Here is a 21,531-nt window from a genome sequence, read left to right as displayed (position 1 = left end):
CTGAAGAATTTCCCTTGCCGCTGCCTCCCCCCAGAGCTGACCTGCTAACATACTTATCTCAATGTTCATAAACTACACCCCTTGCTCGTCTCAGTTGGCGCACCGCCTTCCTGGTGGACAGTCGGTCGAAGCTCGCCTGTAGTTCCTTCCTCTTTTCCAGCTTCGCTGGGTCCCCATCTTCTGCATAACTCCTATCTACCTCCAACATCTCATCTATTACCCTCTGCCGCTCCAACCTCTCCTCTTTGTCCACCCTGGCCTTAAACAAAATTACCTCACCCCTCACCACCGCCTTTAGAGCCTCCCAGACAACTGCCTTCGACACCTCACCCGTACAGTTGAAACCTACATATTCATTAATTACCTTTTCAATTTTCTCACAGGACACTTGGTGTCCAAAAGCCCCACATCCAGTTTCCACCCCAGCCTTTACGCTACCCCTTCTCCAGCACCATATCCACCCAATGTGATCTGACACTGCAATTGCAGAGTATTCCGACCCCTTGACTCCAGCCAGCAAAGCCTTTCCCACCACAAAATGTCGATCCGCGAGTATACCTTATGGACTGCTGAGAAAAACGAGTACTCCCGTTCCTTTGGATGCAGGAACCTCCAAGGGTCCACCCCTCCCATTTCCACCATTAGCCCAGCCAGTGCCTTCGCCCCCCACCCCCCCCACCCCCCCTGATGGGACCAGCGAGCGCGGCCGTGATCTGTCCAACCTTGGCTCCTGCACCAAGTTCCAGTCCCCCCCCACAATCAGCTCATGTGTGTCCAAGTCGGGAATGGCCCCAAACACCTTCTTCGCGAATCCCACATCGTTCCAGTTGGGACCGTATACACTTAACAGCGCCACTAATCTCCCTTCCATGGCCCCTACCACAATCACATATCGACCCCCCTGATCTGCCACCACCTTCTCCATCTGGAAGCATACCTGTTTTGCTGACCAACACCGCTACCCTCGAGCCCTTCCATCAAATCCAGAGTTAAATACTTGGCTAACCCAGCCCTTTTTAAGTCTCATCTGGTCCTTCACCCTCAAGTGAGTCTCCTGCAGCATTACCACATCGGCTTTCAAACTTTTAAGATGCGCAAGCACCCTTGACTTCTTGACCGGACCTCCTGGCCCTCTCACATTCCACGTGACTATCCTTACTGGGGGTCTCCCCCCCCCCCCCCCACCTTTCCTATCCACCATCAACATACCACCGGGCCTTGCCCCATAAGCCTGACCCGCCCCTGTCCATTGTTAACATCGAACCCCTCCCCCCCTCCCAAGAACCCCCCCACATTTCCTCCAGAAACAACATCTCCCAGCATCCATCCCTTCCCCCCCTCTCGCTCACCTAGTAGGCCCATTGAAGCCTGCTATCCAGGCTCCAATGTCCGCAGCCCTCCTCTCACCTCACCTCCGTTCACTAGCTGACTTTAGTTAGCTTGCTGGGGTGGCTCCCCCCGCCAAGGTATACCGTCCCCTCCCACCCAGTCCCAGAGAAAGAAAAAAAAACCAACAATCTAATCCATACAATTCACTAACATAACATTTAACCGTTGCAACACAGAACGCCAATCAACCCACCATTAACTTGAACTCTGTAACATTGCAAAGAGAAGTAAATTACAATACACATCAGTGAAAAGAAAGTTGCAGCATTTATACATTTCCCAGCTGCTCAAACACAGTCCACAGGCTCTCTTCCAGTTTCGCTCCTCACATCTGTCCCAAGCCTTCTGCCCTCACGAATGCCTCAGCCCCCTCCACTGTCTCAAAATAAGAGTCTTTGCCGTTATACGTTACCCTCAGCTTCGCCGGGTACACCATACCAAATCACACCCCCTTCTTGTACAATGCCGCCTTCACTCGCCCAAACGCCGCTCGTCTTTTTGCCAACTCCACCGTCAAGTCCTGGTAGATCCGAACCGCAGTACCATCCCACAGCACCTCACGCTTCTGCTTCGCCCAGTTTAATACCTTCTCCTTCATGCAGAACTTATGGAAGCAGATAATTACTGCCCTTGGCAGCTCTAGTTCGTACCGGGAGGGGTTCTCACCCTCCCCCATCAGCTCCGCCAACTTTTTAGCAAAGTACTGTGTTGGCCTTGGGCCCTCTGTGCTTTCAGGCAAGCCTACAATTCTTGAATTGTGCCGCCTTGAGTGTTTCTCCAAGTCTTCAAGCTTTGCTCGGAGTCCTCTGTCGACCTCCACCACCCTCCACAGCTCGTCCCCTATCGAGGTGACCTGGTCGCTGTGCCGTGACACAGCCTCCTGCACTTCCTTCATCTTCGCGCCCTGCTCTCTCACCTCGGCCGATGCCTTTGCCACCGCCAACTCCACCGGGGCGTTTGCCTTCTCCACCAGTAACTTCAATGTGACCGCCGTCTCCTTCCTCAAGGCCTCCATGTGCCTCGCAAACTGTTTTTCCAGCTCCACCGCCATCACCTCGGTCATCTTCTCCACCGTAAGTACTGCGGCCCCACCTTGCGGTTCGGCTTCCGCCATCCTGTCAGCACTTTTGCTCGTCTTCTCATTCAGCAGCGAACGCGCGTTTCCTCCTTTCTTCGACACTGCTCTTCGCATCCTTTAGTGGCTTATTGTTTTTTCTTTCTTTTCTCTTCTCTCCCCTTTCACCCTCCTGTCCTTCATCAATCTGAATTATTCTTTTTTTTGAAAAAAGGGGAGAGAAAAAAGCCTGCACCAAACTTCTTTAAACCTTCTTTCTTTCTCCACTACGTTGCCCCAGAGCTCCCCTGGGACTGGACTTCAGTCTTCTTTCTTCATCCTAGGTGGGATGGTCCCAAAGGCCGACGATAGTCGGTGGGGGGGTACGTGATGACTCGGAGAAATCCCCGAAATCACCGCAAATTGTGGCCACCGACGGGAGCTCTTCTTACTGCGGCCGCCCAGCTTGCCCACGCCACCGGAAGTCTCAGAGAAGACTATTAATGGAGAGAAGACTATTAATGGAACAAAACCTAAGTTTGAAAACAGCATTAGATATTGTTTCAATGGAGCTAGTATGAAGGAAGCTGCTCAGATTGGAGCAGGCACGAGGACCCATGATTTGGCTGTCACCTAGAAAATGTCTACCCAGCAATAGGCATGTCATCGCTGCCCAAAAATGAGCCATTCACAGGGTGATTGCTGGAGCGAGGATAGCCAATGCAAAAATTGTGGCAGAGGTGGCCACACAGCAAAAGCTTGTTGGAGTAAAACAGTCTCTCAAGAGAAGAATGTTCAAGGAAATAAAACATTTCCGAAAGAAGAAAAAAACAAATTCTACTGAGAAAATCCGCAATGTGGAAGAAAATGAGAACAACAACATGAAAATACAGCACATGAGTTGAATGTACTGTCTGTACAAGGTCAATCCCATTGGTTCTGGGTAACTCTAAAACTGAATGGACAACCTGGAAAAATGGAAGTCGGTATGGGTGCTGCAGTCTCCTTAATTCCTGAGACCATCTATGATCAGAAACTGAATCACTACTATGGAAGCCAGCAGGTGTCATCCTGAGGTCCTACACTGAGGAAATAGAGCCTGTAAGATGATGCATCAAAGTCAAATTAGATTTCAGTGGAAAAACTAAAGAGCTGCTGAGGTCGGGGGAAGCTATCCCCCTCTCTGGCTGGAAAAGATCAAATTAAAGAAGACAGCTGTGAACTGCTTAGTTGATTCAAAGGCCTATTCCACTACAAGAAGTTACCCTTTGGAATATTGTCAGCATCTGCTTTATTTCAATGGCCCATGGATCAGATCCTTAGCAATCTGCAGGGATAAAATGTTACCTTGATGTTGACTAATGCTATGGGAGAGGTGTTTTCAGAACCCCAAAATGTATCATGGAGTTCAACCAACCCACACCTTTAATGGATTGTTGCTTTTGAAGCACACGGCTTGTTCCCCAGGTGTAGTAGTACAATTATGGACACGTGGTTTTTAAAACAAAACAAAGTTTATTCCATGAACTCAAATTAACCTTTTCAATAAACATTGGATCTCTTAACACCCCTTACTTCAAAGATAACCCTGAAAATAATACAACACTACCCAATCCTGCAAACTGTTCCTTTAAACATCCAAAAGACTTAACAAATCCTTCAAACAGAAGCACATTAAATTTATATTCAATACTGAGACCTTATTACAATTCCGATTTCACCAAAGGATTAAGAGATAGTCCTTCATGGCAAAGATCACCAGCAATGCAGCTCACAGCCACACCCAAGCTTTCTTCAAACTGAAACTAAAGCTCCCAAAAAGCAGAAGCTCAGCTCTTCCCCCCCCCCCCCCCTCCCCCCCCCGGTGCATCACTTCAGTAATATGATCAGCTTAATTTCTTAAAGGTACATTTCGTAAACATCCAATTCTTAAAGGCGCTCTCACATGACACTAATTACTGGTACCAATGAGCAAGAACAATTGCGTAACAAAGAAGCCACATTGAAACACCTTCAGATGCAAGGTCTTTGTGTGAGGAAAGATAAGTGTGATTTCTTTCAAATATCAGTCCAATATTTAGGCCATGTAATCGATAGTAAAGGTTTGCACAAAGAACCCAAGATGAGGATTATAATGGAGGCTCCACGACCAACGATAATAACACAGTTAAGATCATTCCGTGGGTTAATTGAGAACTATGGGAAATTTGTCTCAAGACGAGCAACCCTACTTAAAACATTACATACCTTTTTGTGCATGAAACAGGTATGGCAATGGGTGCCAGAATGCAGATAAAGCATATCAGTCTAAAGAAGCACTGAAGAAGTCAGAGTTGTTGATACATTTCAACCATTACAACTTACTTGTGATGCTTTGCTGTACAGTTTTGGAGCAGTGGTGTTACATACAATACCTTCAGCGGAAGAAAGACCAATAGCTTTTGTCTCACGTACCTTAACAAGTGTTGAATCAAACTATGTTCAGTTGGGAAAAGAGGCACTGAGTATTATTTTCGGTGTGTGAAATATGGCCATCGCTTCACATTATTGACGGATTGAAGGCCTTCATCAACAGTGGTGCATTCTTTAATAACCCACATAACTGGCACAGTCCTGATTTCCCCCCCTATCTGAACACTACTGTATTCCAAGTAGACTCCAATGATGAACTTTGATTCTATCCTCACATTCCTAAGAGAACAAAAACATTCAGTCAGAGAGCCATGCCAATGCTGATGCATTGTCACTTTTTCCTTTGGCTGCTGGTCAGACACCACCTTGAAGGAAAATATCTTCCATTGTGCGTAGATAGAACCCATTCCAGTGACTGTAGCTCCGGTCCAGCGATATACCAGAAATGATCTATGGGGAAGGTATTGGAAATGATGTTAAAGGGGGATAGCAGGAGCATATCTTGAATTATAACGTATATTTCCAGGAAACTCGAGTTGACAGTACAGGGCTGTTGGCAGTTGTGGAGGATAAGGGTAATAATTCCTCCAAATTTGCAACAAAAATATTGGAACAATTACATGAAGGACACCCAGGTATAGTTCAAATAAAGGAACTTGCATGGAGCTACTTTTGGTAGCCAGGAATTGATGCCCAGATAGAGGAAAAAGCAGGACTGTGCCAGTAAGTGCGCGGGCAAGGAACGCACTGCAGTTGTCCCTGTTGCATCCATGGGAGTGTCCTAAAATGCCCCGGTAATGTCTACACATCAACTTTGCTGATCCATACAAGGGGCACATGTTCTTGGTCACAGTAGACACACATTCCAAGTGACCTGAGGTGGTCCTGCTGAAATTAACGACTAGAACAAACTATTGAAAAACTTGATGAAATTTTCACCAGATTTAGGAAACCAGAAAAATTGTGCGTGACAACAGTTTATGGCTCAGGAGTTCGAGGACTATTTAAAGATGAGTGGTATCCAACACGTAACATCAGCACCTTACCATCCATCCATGGTTTAGCCAAAAGGTTTGTCCAGTCCTTGAAGCACGCACTGAAAACCTCCAAGGACCAATATTGCATCGCCACTTTAACAGTTTCTTGGCGACATATCGCAACACAACAGATGTGACTACACAGAGTTCCCCTACTTTAATACTAATGAAGGAGAAGCTGAGAAATACCTTTGATCTAATTTTATCGTAGGATATGTCAGATAGTAGAATACAATCAGCAGTCGCAAGTCATAAGAGAAGATCATTCAAGAAGATGCTTGTTTAAACATGGAGAGCAAGAGTTGGCACACAGCTGTACCACTAGTGAGAAGTGGGTTCCTGCAACTGTACTGGCTCAGACTGGTCCAATCTCTTGCATCGTACAAACAGGAGATGAGTTACTGTGGGGACGACATGCAGATCAGCTGCTATCTACAAGTATTCATGTGCCAATGCCATGTACGACAGAACCATACAGCCAGATCATGGAACTGCAACTTCTGGCCAATCTGCAGAAGCAGAGATTGGCGAAGAATCCCCTGCTGCAACTAGTCTTCCTTCTGCAAAAGAATTGTAATACTTTCCACTTGTGCCTGAGAACCTGACAGCACGGCTGAGGTCAAGAACAATCAAATCTGTGAAGTGTGCAGGCAACCAGTGTGGAAGATGCCCACCAGATCGTCTTTCCTATTGACCACATTACCACTGTGTCATAATGGAATGCCTGCCCTTGTATATTTATGTAAATTACTACGTAAAAATACTGCAGTTATTTGTTGTGTTGGACCTCAGAAATAAAGGGAAAGGGATGTTTGTATATGTGGGTTAATCGTGTTGTGTTGTTGCATGGTCACTTTAAGAGTTAACAATCTGTGGTGTCATCAGCCACTTTGTGGGCTTTGCCTCAGTCTAGATCAAAGCTTTGTACAGTTCACAACCACCAAATAAACCTCTGTTGATTACTGTGTTCAACCCCACTGCTTCAGCAATTCCTTTCCTTTATCCTGCAAGTACAATACACAACACTTATGGCCAAGCCAAATGGCAGAGAAATGTATTCATGTAGTTCTGCTTCAAGGGACTCTTTGCAGACCATCATCGCTTCCCATTGGGGGTGGGGAGGAGAGAGAGGCTGCTACATGCTTGATCCACGTGGTTTTCCGCACTGACATCATTGAAGAAAGCTGCACAGGTAGCAAGTGACTTGCGGCACTGTCTGTCTTTGAGAACTCCACGTACTCTGTGCCGCTGCATTACGCAAATTAATTTCTCCCCCCACCCCCAACTTTGAATTTTAGCCAGAGAACCCAAATGAACAGGTCCAAAGAGTTCCATGTACCTGGTTGATATCTTCCATGATATCTATTCTAATACCCACTTTCTATGCAAAGATAGAAAGTTCTGGAAATATCTGACAGGTTTTTTCATCCTTTACTCCAACCTTTCCATGAGACATATTGCACATTGCTGAAACAATTCCACATAAAATATGGAAAGGGGGCGGCACGGCGGCACAGTGGTTAGCATTGCTGCCTACGGCGCTGAGGACCCAGGTTCGAATCCCGGCCCTGGGTCACTGTCTGTGAGGAGTTTGCACATTCTCCCCGTGTCTGCATGGGTTTCACCCAAACAACCCCAAGATGTGCAGGTTAGGTGGATTGGCCACATTAAATTGCCCTTTAATTGGAAAAAATGAATTGGGTACTCTAAATTTTAAAAAAAAATATGGAAAGGTTTCAGTAAACATCTTCCTTCTCAATAATTTTAGTTTTAATGTGATATTGGTAGATTGGTACAATTCTCCATATCTCCATCTCAGACAGGCGATTATCTTCAAGCACCTTCCTTGTAAAAAGAGATCCTCACTATCTGTATATAGGCTTTTCTTCAGAATTTACCGACTAATTAAAGTTCTCTATTTTTAATTTGATTTATTTTCTAAAAAACTGACCTCGGCTTTCAGTTCAATCGGATTAAACAGTTCAGTTGTCACTGCCTCTCATTTGATGTTGAAAGAGAAAACAAAAGTAATCCATTGTGAGGAGGTTTCAAAGCCATCTAAATAACTCTTACAATGAGCAAAGCTAATTCAAGGCATGGGACTATTAGAGAAAAGGACTTTATCAGGGAAAGGAATTGGACGTTGTAAGAAAAGTTTGAGAGCCACTTAACTGGCAGGGAACGAGTTGCAACGGATAATGGGATAGGGTTGGGGATCTATCTCAAATGCAACAATTTTTAAACAGCTAACCAAATCAGGTAAAATCTCCACAATGTTTGCAACAACCCCCAAATTTTCCAACCCCCTCTTATTAGATTGCTAACACTCAGATGTAGTTCCAGGACTTGCCGCCCCTAAAGACACCATTGGATGGTTGCAGAGCAGAATTTGTTCTATCAGATATCTGCCTACTGGGCAGAGAATGACGCAGAAAGAGGGGGGTGATGGTCACAAAATCAGTCCGCTGGTGTGATACAAATCAACTAAAGGGGAAAAGAGCACCCCAAGAACATCATAATACTGTATGTCCAAATGTTGTCAAACACTTACCTTCTCCGCTCTCGTCACTGAACCCCACTTGTTCTTCTACAGATGTCCTGGAATCGCATTGGATATTGTCATTTTCTGGGGTTATCTCAGATTCCTGGAATAGTTAATGAGAACATGTTGCTGCATATATTAGACGATACAACCCCCAGTAAGATCTCAGGCTAAGTTTTCAACTTGGTGCCCAGGTATACGTTTCCAATCTGTCACCAATTATAGAAACCATCCAATTTCATTTTGATTGATAGATTGAGAACCTGCTTTATACCCAGACAGAAAGAAGAAAATCATTCCTGGTCCTTCACATTTCAGTACATTGTGTAGGACCCACATTTGAAGCCTTCAAGACAGGAATGCTTCAACAGTTGTACACTAACTCATTCAATGATAGAAGTCTTACAACACCAGGTTAAAGTCCAACAGGTTTGTTTCAAATCACTAGCTTTCGGAGCACTGCTCCTTCCTCAGGTGAATGAAGAGGTAGGTTCCAGAAACATTTATATAGACAAAGTCAAAGACGCAAGACGACACTTTAAATGTGAACATTTGCAGGTAATTAACTCTTTACAGAGCCAGAGAGAGAGGGTTAACCCCAGGTTAAAGAGGTGTGAATTGTCTCAAGCCAGGACAGTCGTAAGGATTTCACAATCCCAGGCCAGATGGTGTTGGGGTGAATGTAATGCGATATGAATCCAAGGTCCCGGTTGAGGCCGTACTCATGTGTGCGGAACTTGGATATATGTTTCTGCTCGGCGATTCTGCGTTGTCGCGCGTCCTGAAGGCCGCCTTGGAGACTGCTTACCCGAAGATCAGAGGCTGAATGCCCTCGACTGCTGAAGTGTTCCCCAACTGGAAGGGAACATTCCTGCCGGGCGATTGTTGCACGATGTCCGTTCATCTGTTGTCGCAGTGTCTGCATGGTCTCGCCAATGTACCACACTTCGGGACATCCTTTCCTGCAGCATATGGGGTAAACAACGTTGGCAGAGTCGCACGAGTATGTACCACGTACCTGGTGGGTGGTGTTCTCATGTGTAATGTCGATGATCTGGCACGTCTTGCACAGATTGCCATGGCAGGGTGGTGTGGTGTCGTGGTCGCTGTTCTGAAGGCTGGGTATTTGCTGCAAACAATGGTTTGTTTGAGGTTGTGCAATTGTTTGAAGGCAAATAGTGGGGGTGTGGTGATGACCTTAGCAAGATGTTCATCTTCATCGATAATGTATTGAAGGCTGCAAAGATGTTGTAGTTTCTCTGCTCCGGGGAAGTACTGGACGCTGAAAGGTACTCTGTCGGTTGTGTCCCGTGTTTGTCTTCTGAGGAGGTCGGTGTGATGTTTTGCTGTGGCTCGTTGGAACTGTCGATCGATGAGTCATATCCTGTTCGTACGAAGACATCTTTCAGCGTCTGTAGATGTCACCGACCTCCTCTCTCTGGCTTTGGAAAGACTTAATTACCTGCAAATGCTCCCATTCAAAGTATCGTCTTGCATCTTTGACTTTGTCTGTATAAATGTTTCTGGAACCAACCTCTTCATTCACCTGAGGAAGGAGCAGTGCTCCGAAAGCTAGTGATTTGAAACAAACCTGTTAGACTTTAACCTGGTGTTGTAAGTTTTCTTACTGTGCTCACTCCAGTCCAATGCCAGCACCTCCACATCATTCACTGATGATACCAAAATAACTACATCTAGTTTACTTCTGTGGCTCTTATGGAGCAATACAGCTCCATTCATGCCTTAAACACCTAAGCAGATTATGAAATCTTCAGGGGACCCTAGAAGGTGATATAAACATAGGTTTATTCTGAAGGCAAAAGTAAGGCCGCAACACAGCATACGTCACATAGGTCCCAGCCGGGACTACCAATCATGTCAGTCCCAATCCAGACTGGCATTTAAGTACTAGTTTCACGAACCCCAGCTGTTAGGCCTCAAAGGAGGTTGTATGTGCCCCAGTCATCATATGTGGCGTGGTCTGATAGTTAAACAAAAAGCACACCAGTTTTTTCTCAACTGACCCTGTGGCTTTTTTCTTCATGTCTCTCTTGAAAATTTGTACTGTCTGCTCAGCCAAATGGTTAGACGAGGGATGGTATGGGGTGGTCCAAATGTGTTTAAATCCATTCACCTGCATGAACCTCAAGAATATCTCATTAGTGAAGGGGTTGCCGTTATCGGTGACAAGTAGCTCTGGGATACCATGGACATTGAACGATTGGTGTAGCCTCTCTCTGGTGGTCCGCAAAGTGTTGGTTGGTATCTGGTAGACATCTATCCATTTCGAATGGGCATTGATGAATAGTAGGAACTTTGACCCTCTGAAGTGCCCAGCGAAGTCGGCTTGTATCCGCATCCAAGGCCACCCTGGCCTTCCCAGGGGTGAAACGAGGCTGATGGTCGGAGTTTTTGATGTTTGTGGCACACTGCTGCACCAACTTCTTGATGTCACCATTACACCCTGGCCACCACATGTAGCTTCTGGTGAGCATCTTGATTTTGGACGCCCTCAGATGTCCATTGTACAGGTTCTGCAGGATGGCTTTCCTGCCTTGCCTCAGAACTAATACAAGGGCTCCCCACAGGAGAATGCAGTCTTCAACACTAAGCTCCTGTTCCAACGAGCCACAGGACCTCTGGTGCGGGTTCCCTGCCTTCACGATTGTCCACATGTTTGCATACAGTCTGTTTCCTGGTTTTGACCATGTAAGAGACTGGGTCCTGTCTTCTCCACTATGGTCCCCAGTATCCAGTGGGCGCCGTCCCCAAAATTCCAGATATACACAGTGTCCCCAGATTGAACCCTCTGTCCTGCTTTCAGCGGTCATGATACCTCTTCTGGAGGACTTCTTCCTTCTCGACCTTCCCACCAATATTGTTGCTTGGTTGTGAATGACTGCTGTTCTTCAGGCAGTTTTCTCTGTCCTCCCCCAAATAAGAGGCACGTGGCGCGACTTTGCCAATATAAGGTCCATTTGCATCCACACACGAATTTGCGAGGCTGTGACAGGCAATGTGTCCCTATAATTTAGCGGCAACATGGCTTTGCCCGCTACTGGTGGGGACGGCAGACATGTAAGCAATGGGAGTCGGCTAAGAGCATCCACGATCTGTGTGCTTGGGTGATACTTGAAGGTATATTCATACACTGCCAACAGTAATGGATCCTGGCCAACATTATTGGTGATAACACCTTGTCTTCTTTGAAGGGGCCAAGTAAGGATTTGTGGTCTGTGATGATTGCGAAGTGCCATTCATAGATGTTCAGATGAAACCTTTTGAGCGCAAAGATCATGGCCAATCCCTCGTTTTCAATCTGAGTGTACTTGTGCACTGCATCAGCCAAGGTTCACGAAACATAAGCTATCGGCCTCTGTCTCATCATCCCACTGACATGACACCACCCTGGTAGCCTATGGGGAGGCATCACACATGATTATGAGCAGTTTAGAAGGGTCATAATGTATTGGTAGCTGAGAGGATTTTAGTTGGTGTTTTACGTTGGCAAATGCCTTCCCTTGTGGTGCCTTCCATGTCCATTTCTGGTACTTCCATAAGAGTGCATGTAATGGTGCCAGCCTGGTCACCAGTTTTGAAAAGAACTTTCCATAATAATTAACGAGTGACCTTAGCTCTGTCGTACTCAATGGTGTCCTGGTCTACACGGTACCTCAGGTTTGGAATCACTCGCCTGAAAGATGCATTTACGTCTTTTCAGGACACCTACCTCCAAGAAATGTCAGTGGACTTGCTCTAAGTTATCTAAGTGTTCATTCTCGGTGGCTCCTGTAATCAATACATCATCTAGGTAGACCATCACCTTTGGCAGCCTTTGAAGGATGTTCTCCATAAGCCGCTGGAAGATTGTACAGGTGGTCGATACTCCAAATAGGAGCTTGGTGTATTCATACAATCCTCTGTGGGCACTGATGGTCACATATTTTCTGGGTGCCGCATTGAGCTCCAACTGGAGGAATGCGTGGCCCATGCCCAACTTGGAGAAAGAATGGAACCCAGCCAACTTCGTACAGAGGTCCCCCACATGCGGCATTGTGTACCCATCCAAATGGGAGTCTTTGTTCACTATAATTTTATAATCAGCGCACAGGTGGATGGTCTTGTCTGGCTTCAGCACCAGGACCACTGATGCTGCCCACTCCGCAAACTGAACTGGGCGAGTAATCCCCAAGTTCCCCATCGTCCACTTTCAACAGTAGGGCATAGTGAACTGGGAGGGCCCTACAATACTTGCGTTGGGCCTCTGGGTCCATGTACATTTTGGCCATGGCTCCCTTTATCTTTCCTAAGCCATCTTGAAAAAAACTCTGAGTATTTTCCCAGGACCTCATACCTGTGCCCATTCTAAAGGTCTGCTGTCAGTGCAGGCTGAGTCTCTGCAACCATTCACAGCCCAAAACCTGGGACCAGGCCCCAGCACCACCATCAGTGGCAGGCAAACTGATTGTTGCCTGTAGGTAACCAGAGTCATCGTCGTCCCAATGATGGCTAATGGCTCTCTAGTATGTGCTGCCAACTGTGCCTTAATTTCCCTTGGGCCACATGCTGCATCCCTGTTCAAACCTTCGGGTATATTTGTTGTCCAATGACCAAGACAGCAGCCCTGTGTCTATTTCCATCTCTAACACTAAGGGCATTCAAATAGTCATTGAATAGACATATGGATGATAAGGGAATAGTGTAAATGGGCTTTAGAGTTGTTTCACAGGTTGGCGCAACATTGAGGGCCGAAGGGCCTGTACTGCGCTGTAATGTTCTATGTTCTAATAGATGACTGTTTATCTGGATGGTGATCTTGATGGGGACTACTTTTGCTGCCATAATGCAATTTAGCTGCATGCAATCATCCTCATCAGGCTGTTGTGATGAATATAAGAATTTCAGATACATTGTATTATATATATTTGGTGGTGTCGGGGTTAAAAGCCTGGGTTAGATATTTTGGTACTGTTTTGGTAATAAAGTTTGTGTGAAACCACTCCTAGAATGAGGCACCCTTTCCTCACAGTCTTGCAAAATGAAAATAAAATATTTGGGTTTCTGTCCAGTGTCCAAGACACTGTTGGGGTCTAGTCTGTGGAACATGCATGTTGTCATGGCAACATGCATGTTGTCATCCGGAGCTATGCATTGTGATGGTAGACTCTAATGTTCTTTCTATTATATGGGTGACAAGGAATCTCTCTCACTCTTACCCGACATTGGCATGTGTTGAAAGGATTTGCAGGTTCACACTCAGCCTGTTTGGATACATGAACATCAAGTCCTGGAGTGGGACTTGAACCCAGATCTTCTGGCGTGGAAGCAGGGATGCTACTGACTGCGCTACAAGACCTCCTAAGGGCTGGATTCTTCCGCCCTGCCTGCCACAAGAACGCCACAGGCGAGACACCGACAATGGAGAAATCCACTGACTGGGATTCTCCGGTCGTCGGATGGAAGCGGTGGGAGAATCCCGTCCGAAGTGTTTGATGAAGTCGACATCAATTGTTCTTAGATATGTTTAGCTGAAGGAGCCCTTTTCAATTAGTCATCACAATCTCTTGACCCACCTCATCTAAATTATAATGCTACACAATACTCTTCATACAGAAGTTATTAATGCAAAGCGTGTTTTAATAATACCTTGAAGAAAAGTGGTAATTACTAAGAGTGGCAATTTGAGGAAACTTCACTGATGTAGTCAGTGATGAGATAGACCAGACGAACCATAGATGGAGGATAAGTGGGACTCTATTAAATTCAAGTACATGCCAATTAAACTGCTTTTCATGCGGTTGAAGACTGCCTGTTAATAGCACATATACCTCATGAGTTTGCAGATGATATTCAATGTAGAGCTATTGACAAAGTAGTATCAACAACAATCTCACCTATTTTGGCGTTCAAAGAGTTATTATTCTAATATCACAACATTCTCAGGAATACTTTGCAGACTTGGTGAAAACCCCACCTTGTTTCTTGGTGTTATTTAATCATTCAAATAATTTACATTTTTGCAACAGCGTGGATGACCTTTATGTGAGACAAAATGACAGCTTTTCCATGATTACATGAATCAAACCAGCAAGAGATTAGTGGAAGCAGAAAACGCTGGAAATAATCAGCAGGGAGACAGCATTATAGCATCATTTTTTTGCAAGACAAGGGTGCATTGACTTTGGATTTGTGCAGTAAACAAGAACTGGCCTCCCAAATACCCTCCTAACAAGGAAAGTAAATGCAGGATCGCCGCTGAAAATCATGACGGACGAGGCACCCATCACCACCAAAGAAGGTCAAGGGCGGGATTCTCCGATATCGTTATTGCTGAATGGGCAGAGAATCCGCACCGAAGCCCAAATCGGGGTCAGCGCCAGTCTGACACTGGTCAGCCATGCTTCACCCCCTCAGAAGTGGCATAATCGCGTTGCGCGCTGTTGCAACACCGTTGGCGCGTCATCGACAGGCTCTCCCACGATGCTCTGCCCCAATGGGCTGAGTTCCAGTCCACACAGAGAACGTGTGGTCTCAGCAGTCGAGAACCTGGCATGGTGGCTGCAGACTGTGTCCAGCGCCGTCACACTCAACCGGGATCCGTGCCGCGGACGGGGGGGCTTCCACCAGGGCTGAGGGGCTGGTGAGGGGTGGCCAGTGGGTGGCCTGTGGCGTTGCGGATGGCAGGTAGGGTCCGCGCATGACCGGCGCCATGTTGTATGGCGCAACCGCTGCAGGGCTGTCGCCATGCGCATGCGCGGCCAGGGACCTGGCCATTCTCTGGCAGTTTTCGGCGTGGGAGCAGGGCGTTTTACCCAGCGCCACTGCTAGTCCCTCACCAGTCCAGGAATCGGTGAGGGTTCAGCGCCAATTTTCGGGTCATACAATGCCCACAAATTCTTCATTTGAGCCGACACGTAGCCGTTCAAAAATGGAGAATCCAGCCCCAAATATTTGGGAGCTACAGGCATGCAGACCTAACAAAAACTATTGTTAAGTTGTATGAAGTGGGCTGCTTGTTCTTTTGTTCTTAGTCTATCTTTTTTTCCCTTTTTCCTTTTTCCCAACCACAATTTGTGTGGGCAGCCTGGAAAATCTTTCGAACTATCAGGGGTCCACAGATCTCATTTTGAGAACCATGGTTTACATGGATTTAACTGTGGTTTTAAACAAGGTGTCACATGACAGACTGGTCCAAAAATTAGAAGTCCACGGGATCCCAGCGTAAGTGGCAAAGTTAATCCAAAATTGACTTGACTTAGTGACAGGAAGCAAAGGGTTAACAGTCAACAGGTGTTTTTGTGCTTGGAAGGCATTTGTCAGTGGGGTTCCGCAGTATTTAGTACTGGGTCACTTGTGACATTTTGTGACATGTATCGATTATCTGGCCACAATTGTAGGGGGCATGATTAAGATGTTTGCACATGGGAGAATAACAGGTCATGTGGCTGTCCATGAGCAAGAAAGCTGCAGACTGCAGGACAGTATGAATGGGCTGGTCAGATGAGCAGGTTGGTGGCAAATGGAGTTCATTCTGGAATAATGTGAGACAAGGGGCTGGATTCTCCGATTATGTGGTGAATGCCGATGCCAGCGTGGGAACAGTGGCGTTTTACACTGCCAAAATCAGTGCCGAACCCTCACCGATTCTGGGACCGGCGAGAAGCAAGCAGCGGCGTCAGGTAAATGTTTCGGCCCCACGCCAAAAACGGCCAGAGAATGGCTGGATCCGGGGCCGTGCATGCGCACAGCAACGGCCAACAGTGGCCACGCCGTACAACATGGCGCTGGCTGCGCGCGGACTCGACCTGCCAGATAGTGCCCCCTGGCTCCCCCCAGATTCGCCCCCCCACCAGTCCCCCTAGCCCTAGCCCTCGCCAAAGCCCCCCCGGCCAGCGGCACGGCTCCATCCCCTCGCCCAACTGTGGCGGCGCTGGACTCAATCCACAGCCGCCAGGCAAGGTTGACGAAAACTCAGAGCATAAGTGAACTGCGCCGTCGTGAACCCGGCCCATTGGGGGCGGAGCATTGTGGGAGGGCATTGGGGGGGAGCCTTCAGGTGACGTCCCATCGGCGTACGGCGTACTCCCCGATTATGCCGTTTTAGAGGGGGCGGATCATCCAAAAACAGGTGCCACCCTCAATTTCGACGTCAAAAGGGATTCTCCGTCCAATCGCCAATTACAATATCGGCGTCGGGCAACAGAGAATCCTGTCTAAGACATTTGGGGAGGGCTATTAAGACAAAGGAATACACAATAAATATCAGTCTATTGAGAAATGTAGAGGAACAGAGGGAGGTTGGAGTACTTGTCCACAGATTCCTGAAGGTAGCAAGTAAGGTAGATAAAGTGGTTAAGCATCTAGGTTGGCTACTTACCTTTATTAGTCAAAATATGAGAGCAGGAAGGTTACGCTAGAACTGGGGGAAATGCTAGTTAGATCACAGCTAGAGTAGGCATTAGAGGAAGAATGTGATCATCCTAAAGAAGGATCAAAGGAGATTGAGGACAATGCAACCAGGAATTGAGGATTTTAGCTTTGAGGGAAAATTGACCAGGTTGGAGTTGTTTTCTTCGGAATGGAGGAGGCTGAGAGAAGATTTAATTGAAGTATACAAAATTATAAACAGCCCAGATAGAGTGGATAGGAAGGGTCTATTTCTCTTAGTGGGAGGTCAATAACTGGGGGACATGGATTTAAATTAATTGGAAGAATATCTTGAGGACAGTTGAGGGATGTATGTTCAACCCGGGCCTGCTTAGGGCCTGGAACTCACTGCCATCAGGAGTGGAGGAGATAGAAATTTCCATCGTATTTTTAAAATATTTGGATATGCACTTAAAAACACTTAAACTATGGTCATGAGCTCGGAAGATAACTCTTTCTCAGCTGGCACAGAGACAATGTGCAAAATGGCCTCCAACTGTGCTGAAAATTTGCTATGTTTCTTTAAGATGTTCAACAATATAGAAATAGTTACTGAAGAGTACCACTTGAAGATATATCATGAAAGTACTTAACGGGAGCTTATAGTTTTAAACTGGTGGAAGCAACTTTTTGATGAATGTTTGGTAGGTCTTGTCACAAAGAGTGATCAAAAAATGGAGTTTCTGGTGAGACACTGGAGGCAAAGTCCCTGAAGACTAAGCGTTGGATGCTGTGATGGTCTCTTGGATGAGTGAATATCGGCCACAGGGCCTTCCTAATATTACTGGCCAGGAGGGGTATCAGTTGAAAATAAATTGTCTTAATGGGACCTGGGAGTATTTGATAATGAGTCGAAGACAAATATAGGTCGGCCCACTCCTCAAAATTGGCATTACTATTCTTGAGAGACAATGGGCTGGATTCTCCGATTTGAAGACTAAGCGTTGACGCCGGCGTGGGAACAGTGGCGTTTTACACCAGGAAAAAATGGCGCAAAAGCTGCACCAATCCTCCGTCTGGTGGGGGGCTAGCAGGCACGCAGCATAAAACTTTACCGGCTGATAGGGCCGGAGAATTGCCGGGTCCATCGCCGCACTTGCGCACACGGACCCGGCCTGGAAAAACCAACCCCCCCTTTGACCAGGCTCGTAACCCCTGGACCACCCCCCCACCAGTGCCCCCAACCCCCACCAAAGCCCCCCCCCCCCCCCCCCCCCCCCCCCCCCCCCCGCCCGCAAAATTGCTCCCACCGACTGTGGCGGCTCAGTCCGCAGCTGCCAGGCTGGGTTCACGGAAAAAAATAGGATAAGTGTTCTTTTTTATTCTTAGCTGTCTCTAAGCTTGCAATTGTATATGTAGTGCAAGGGTTTCCTCTGGGTGCTCCGGTTTCCTCCCACAAGTCCCGAAAGATGTGCTTGTTAGGTGAATTGGACATTCCAACTTTGCCCTCAGTGTGCCCGAACAGGCGCTGTAATGTGGTAACTAGGGGATTTTCACAGTCACTTCATTGCAGTCTTAATGTAAGCCTACTTGTGACACTAATAAAGGTTATTATTATTAAGAAGATGGAGGTTAGATAGACTATTTATGGTGAGTGTATCGGGCAATGTTTTTCTATAGGTGTCCAACAAGAGGTTAACTAGCACAGAGTATGTGAAGATGCTGCTATGTCCTTCATGCTGGTCACTATTGCAAGGCCTCGATATCCTGACTTATAGGCCTGACTTCACTGGCTGGACTAGTCATCAAAAAGCCCAGGCAACGTATTGGATCTGAAAGGGGAAGTGATGGTGGTGTTTTCACTGGACTAGTAATCCAGAGACCCAGGGTAATAGAACATAGAACATAGAACATAGAACGATACAGCGCAGTACAGGCCCTTCGGCCCTCGATGTTGCACCGACATGGAAAAAATCTAAAGGCCATCTAACCTACACTATGCCCTTATCATCCATATGCTTATCCAATAAACTTTTAAATGCCCTCAATGTTGGCGTGTTCACTACTGTTGCAGGTAGGGCATTCCACGGCCTCACCACTCTTTGCGTAAAAAACCCACCTCTGACCTCTGTCCTATATCTATTACCCCTCAATTTAAGGCTATGTCCCCTCGTGCTAGCCACCTCCATGCACGGGAGAAGGCTCTCGCTGTCCACCCTATCTAACCCTCTGATCATTTTGTATGCCTCTATTAAGTCACCTCTTAACCTTCTTCTCTCTAACGAAAACAACCTCAAGTCCATCAGCCTTTCCTCATAAGATTTTCCCTCCATACCAAGCAACATCCTGGTAAATCTCCTCTGCACACGTTCCAAAGCTTCCACGTCCTTCCTATAATGAGGCGACCAGAACTGTACGCAATACTCCAAATGCGGCCGTACTAGAGTTTTGTACAACTGCAACATGACCTCATGGCTCCGGAACTCAATCCCTCTACCAATAAAGGCCAACACACCATAGGCCTTCTTCACAACCCTATCAACCTGGGTGGCAACTTTCAGGGATCTATGTACATGGACACCGAGATCCCTCTGCTCATCCACACTACCAAGAATTTTACCATTAGCCAAATATTCCGCATTTCTGTTATTCTTTCCAAAGTGAATCACCTCACACTTCTCCACATTAAACTCCATTTGCCACCTCTCAGCCCAGCTCTGCAGCTTATCTATGTCCCTCTGTAACCTGCAACATCCTTCCGCACTGTCTACAACTCCACCGACTTTAGTGTCGTCTGCAAATTTACTCACCCATCCTTCTGCGCCCTCCTCTAGGTCATTTATAAAAATGACAAACAGCAACGGCCCCAGAACAGATCCTTGTGGTACGCCACTTGTAACTGAACTCCATTCTGAACATTTCCCATCAACTACCACTCTCTGTCTTCTTTCAACTAGCCAATTTCTGATCCACATCTCTAAATCACCCTCAATCCCCAGCCTCCATATTTTCTGCAATAGCCGACCGTGGGGAACCTTATCAAACGCTTTACTGAAATCCATATACACCACATCAACTGCTCTACCCTCGTCTACCTGTTCAGTCACCTTCTCAAAGAACTCGATAAGGTTTGTGAGGCATGACCTACCCTTCACAAAACCATGCTGACTGTCCCTAATCATATTATTCCTATCTAGATGATTATAAATCGTATCTTTTATAATCCTCTCCAAGACTTTACCCACCACAGACGTTAGGCTCACCGGCCTATAGTTACCGGGGTTATCTCTACTCCCCTTCTTGAACAAAGGGACCACATTTGCTATCCTCCAGTCCTCTGGCACTATTCCTGTAGCCAATGATGACCTAAAAATCAAAGCCAAAGGCTCAGCAATCTCTTCCCTGGCTTCCCAGAGAATCCTAGGATAAATCCCATCCGGCCCCGGGGACTTATCTATTTTCACCTTGTCCAGAATTGCCAACACTTCTTCCCTACGCACCTCAATGCCATCTATTCTAATAGCCTGGGTCTCAGCATTCTCCTTCACAATATTATCTTTTTCTTGAGTGAATACTGACGAAAAGTATTCATTTAGTATCTCGCTTATCTCCTCAGCCTCCACACACAACTTCCCACCACTGTTCTTGACTGGCCCTACTCTTACCCTAGTCATTCTTTTATTCCTGACATACCTATAGAAAGCTTTTGGGTTTTCCTTGATCCTACCTGCCAAAGACTTCTCATGTCCCCTCCTTGCTCGTCTCAGCTCTCTCTTTAGATCCTTCCTCGCTTCCTTGTAACTATCAAGCGCCCCAACTGAAACTTCACGCCTCATCTTCACATAGGCCTCCTTCTTCCTCTTAACAAGAGATTCCACTTCTTTGGTAAACCACGGTTCCCTCGCTCGACCCCTTCCTCCCTGCCTGACTGGTACGTACTTATCAAGAACATGCAATAGCTGTTCCTTGAACAAGCTCCACATATCCAGTGTGCCCAACCCTTGCAGCCTACTTCTCCAACCAACACATCCTAAGTCATGTCTAATGGCATCATAATTGCCCTTCCCCCAGCTATAACTCTTGCCCTGCGGGGTATACTTATCCCTTTCCATCACTAACGTAAAGGTCACCGAATTGTGGTCACTGTTTCCAAAGTGCTCACCTACCTCCAGATCTAACACCTGGCCTGGTTCATTTCCCAAAACCAAATCCAATGTGGCCTCGCCTCTTGTTGGCCTGTCAACATGTTGTGTCAGGAAACCCTCCTGCACACATTGTACAAAGAATGACCCATCTAATGTACTTGAACTATATCTTTTCCAGTCAATATTTGGAAAGTTAAAGTCTCCCATAACAACTACCCTGTTACTTTCGCTCTTTTCCAGAATCATCTTCGCCATCCTTTCCTCTACATCCCTAGAACTATTAGGTGGCCTATAGAAAACTCCCAACAGGGTGACCTCGCCTTTCCTATTTCTAACCTCAGCCCATACTACCTCAGAAGAAGAGTCCCCATCTAGCATCCTTTCCGCCACCGTAATACTGTCCTTGACTAGCAGCGCCACACCTCCCCCTCTTTTGCCCCCTTCTCTGAGCTTACTAAAACACCTAAACCCCGGAACCTGCAACAACCATTCCTGTCCCTGCTCTCTCCATGTCTCTGAAATGGCCACAACATCGAAGTCCCAGGTACCAACCCATGCTGCCAGTTCCCCTACCTTATTTCGTAT

General features: G+C 46.6%; 1 protein-coding gene across 1 annotated transcript in view; it reads right to left on the bottom strand.

Annotated features, from left to right (window-relative positions):
• The window catches only part of LOC119979114 (inositol 1,4,5-triphosphate receptor associated 2-like), a 148,939-nt gene that overhangs the window by 69,601 nt on the left and 57,807 nt on the right, over positions 1–21,531 (bottom strand). Inside the window, exon 5 of the mRNA XM_038821119.1 lies at positions 8,444–8,537. Within this exon, the coding sequence (XP_038677047.1) occupies positions 8,444–8,537 (94 nt within the window). The remainder of the gene's footprint in view (positions 1–8,443; positions 8,538–21,531) is intronic.

This window comes from Scyliorhinus canicula, chromosome 15 (assembly GCF_902713615.1).
Source record: "Scyliorhinus canicula chromosome 15, sScyCan1.1, whole genome shotgun sequence".
In the NCBI taxonomy this organism is placed as follows: domain Eukaryota; kingdom Metazoa; phylum Chordata; class Chondrichthyes; order Carcharhiniformes; family Scyliorhinidae; genus Scyliorhinus; species Scyliorhinus canicula.
Note: the sequence above shows the minus strand (reverse complement) of the source record. Positions and strands in the feature narration are given on the sequence as shown.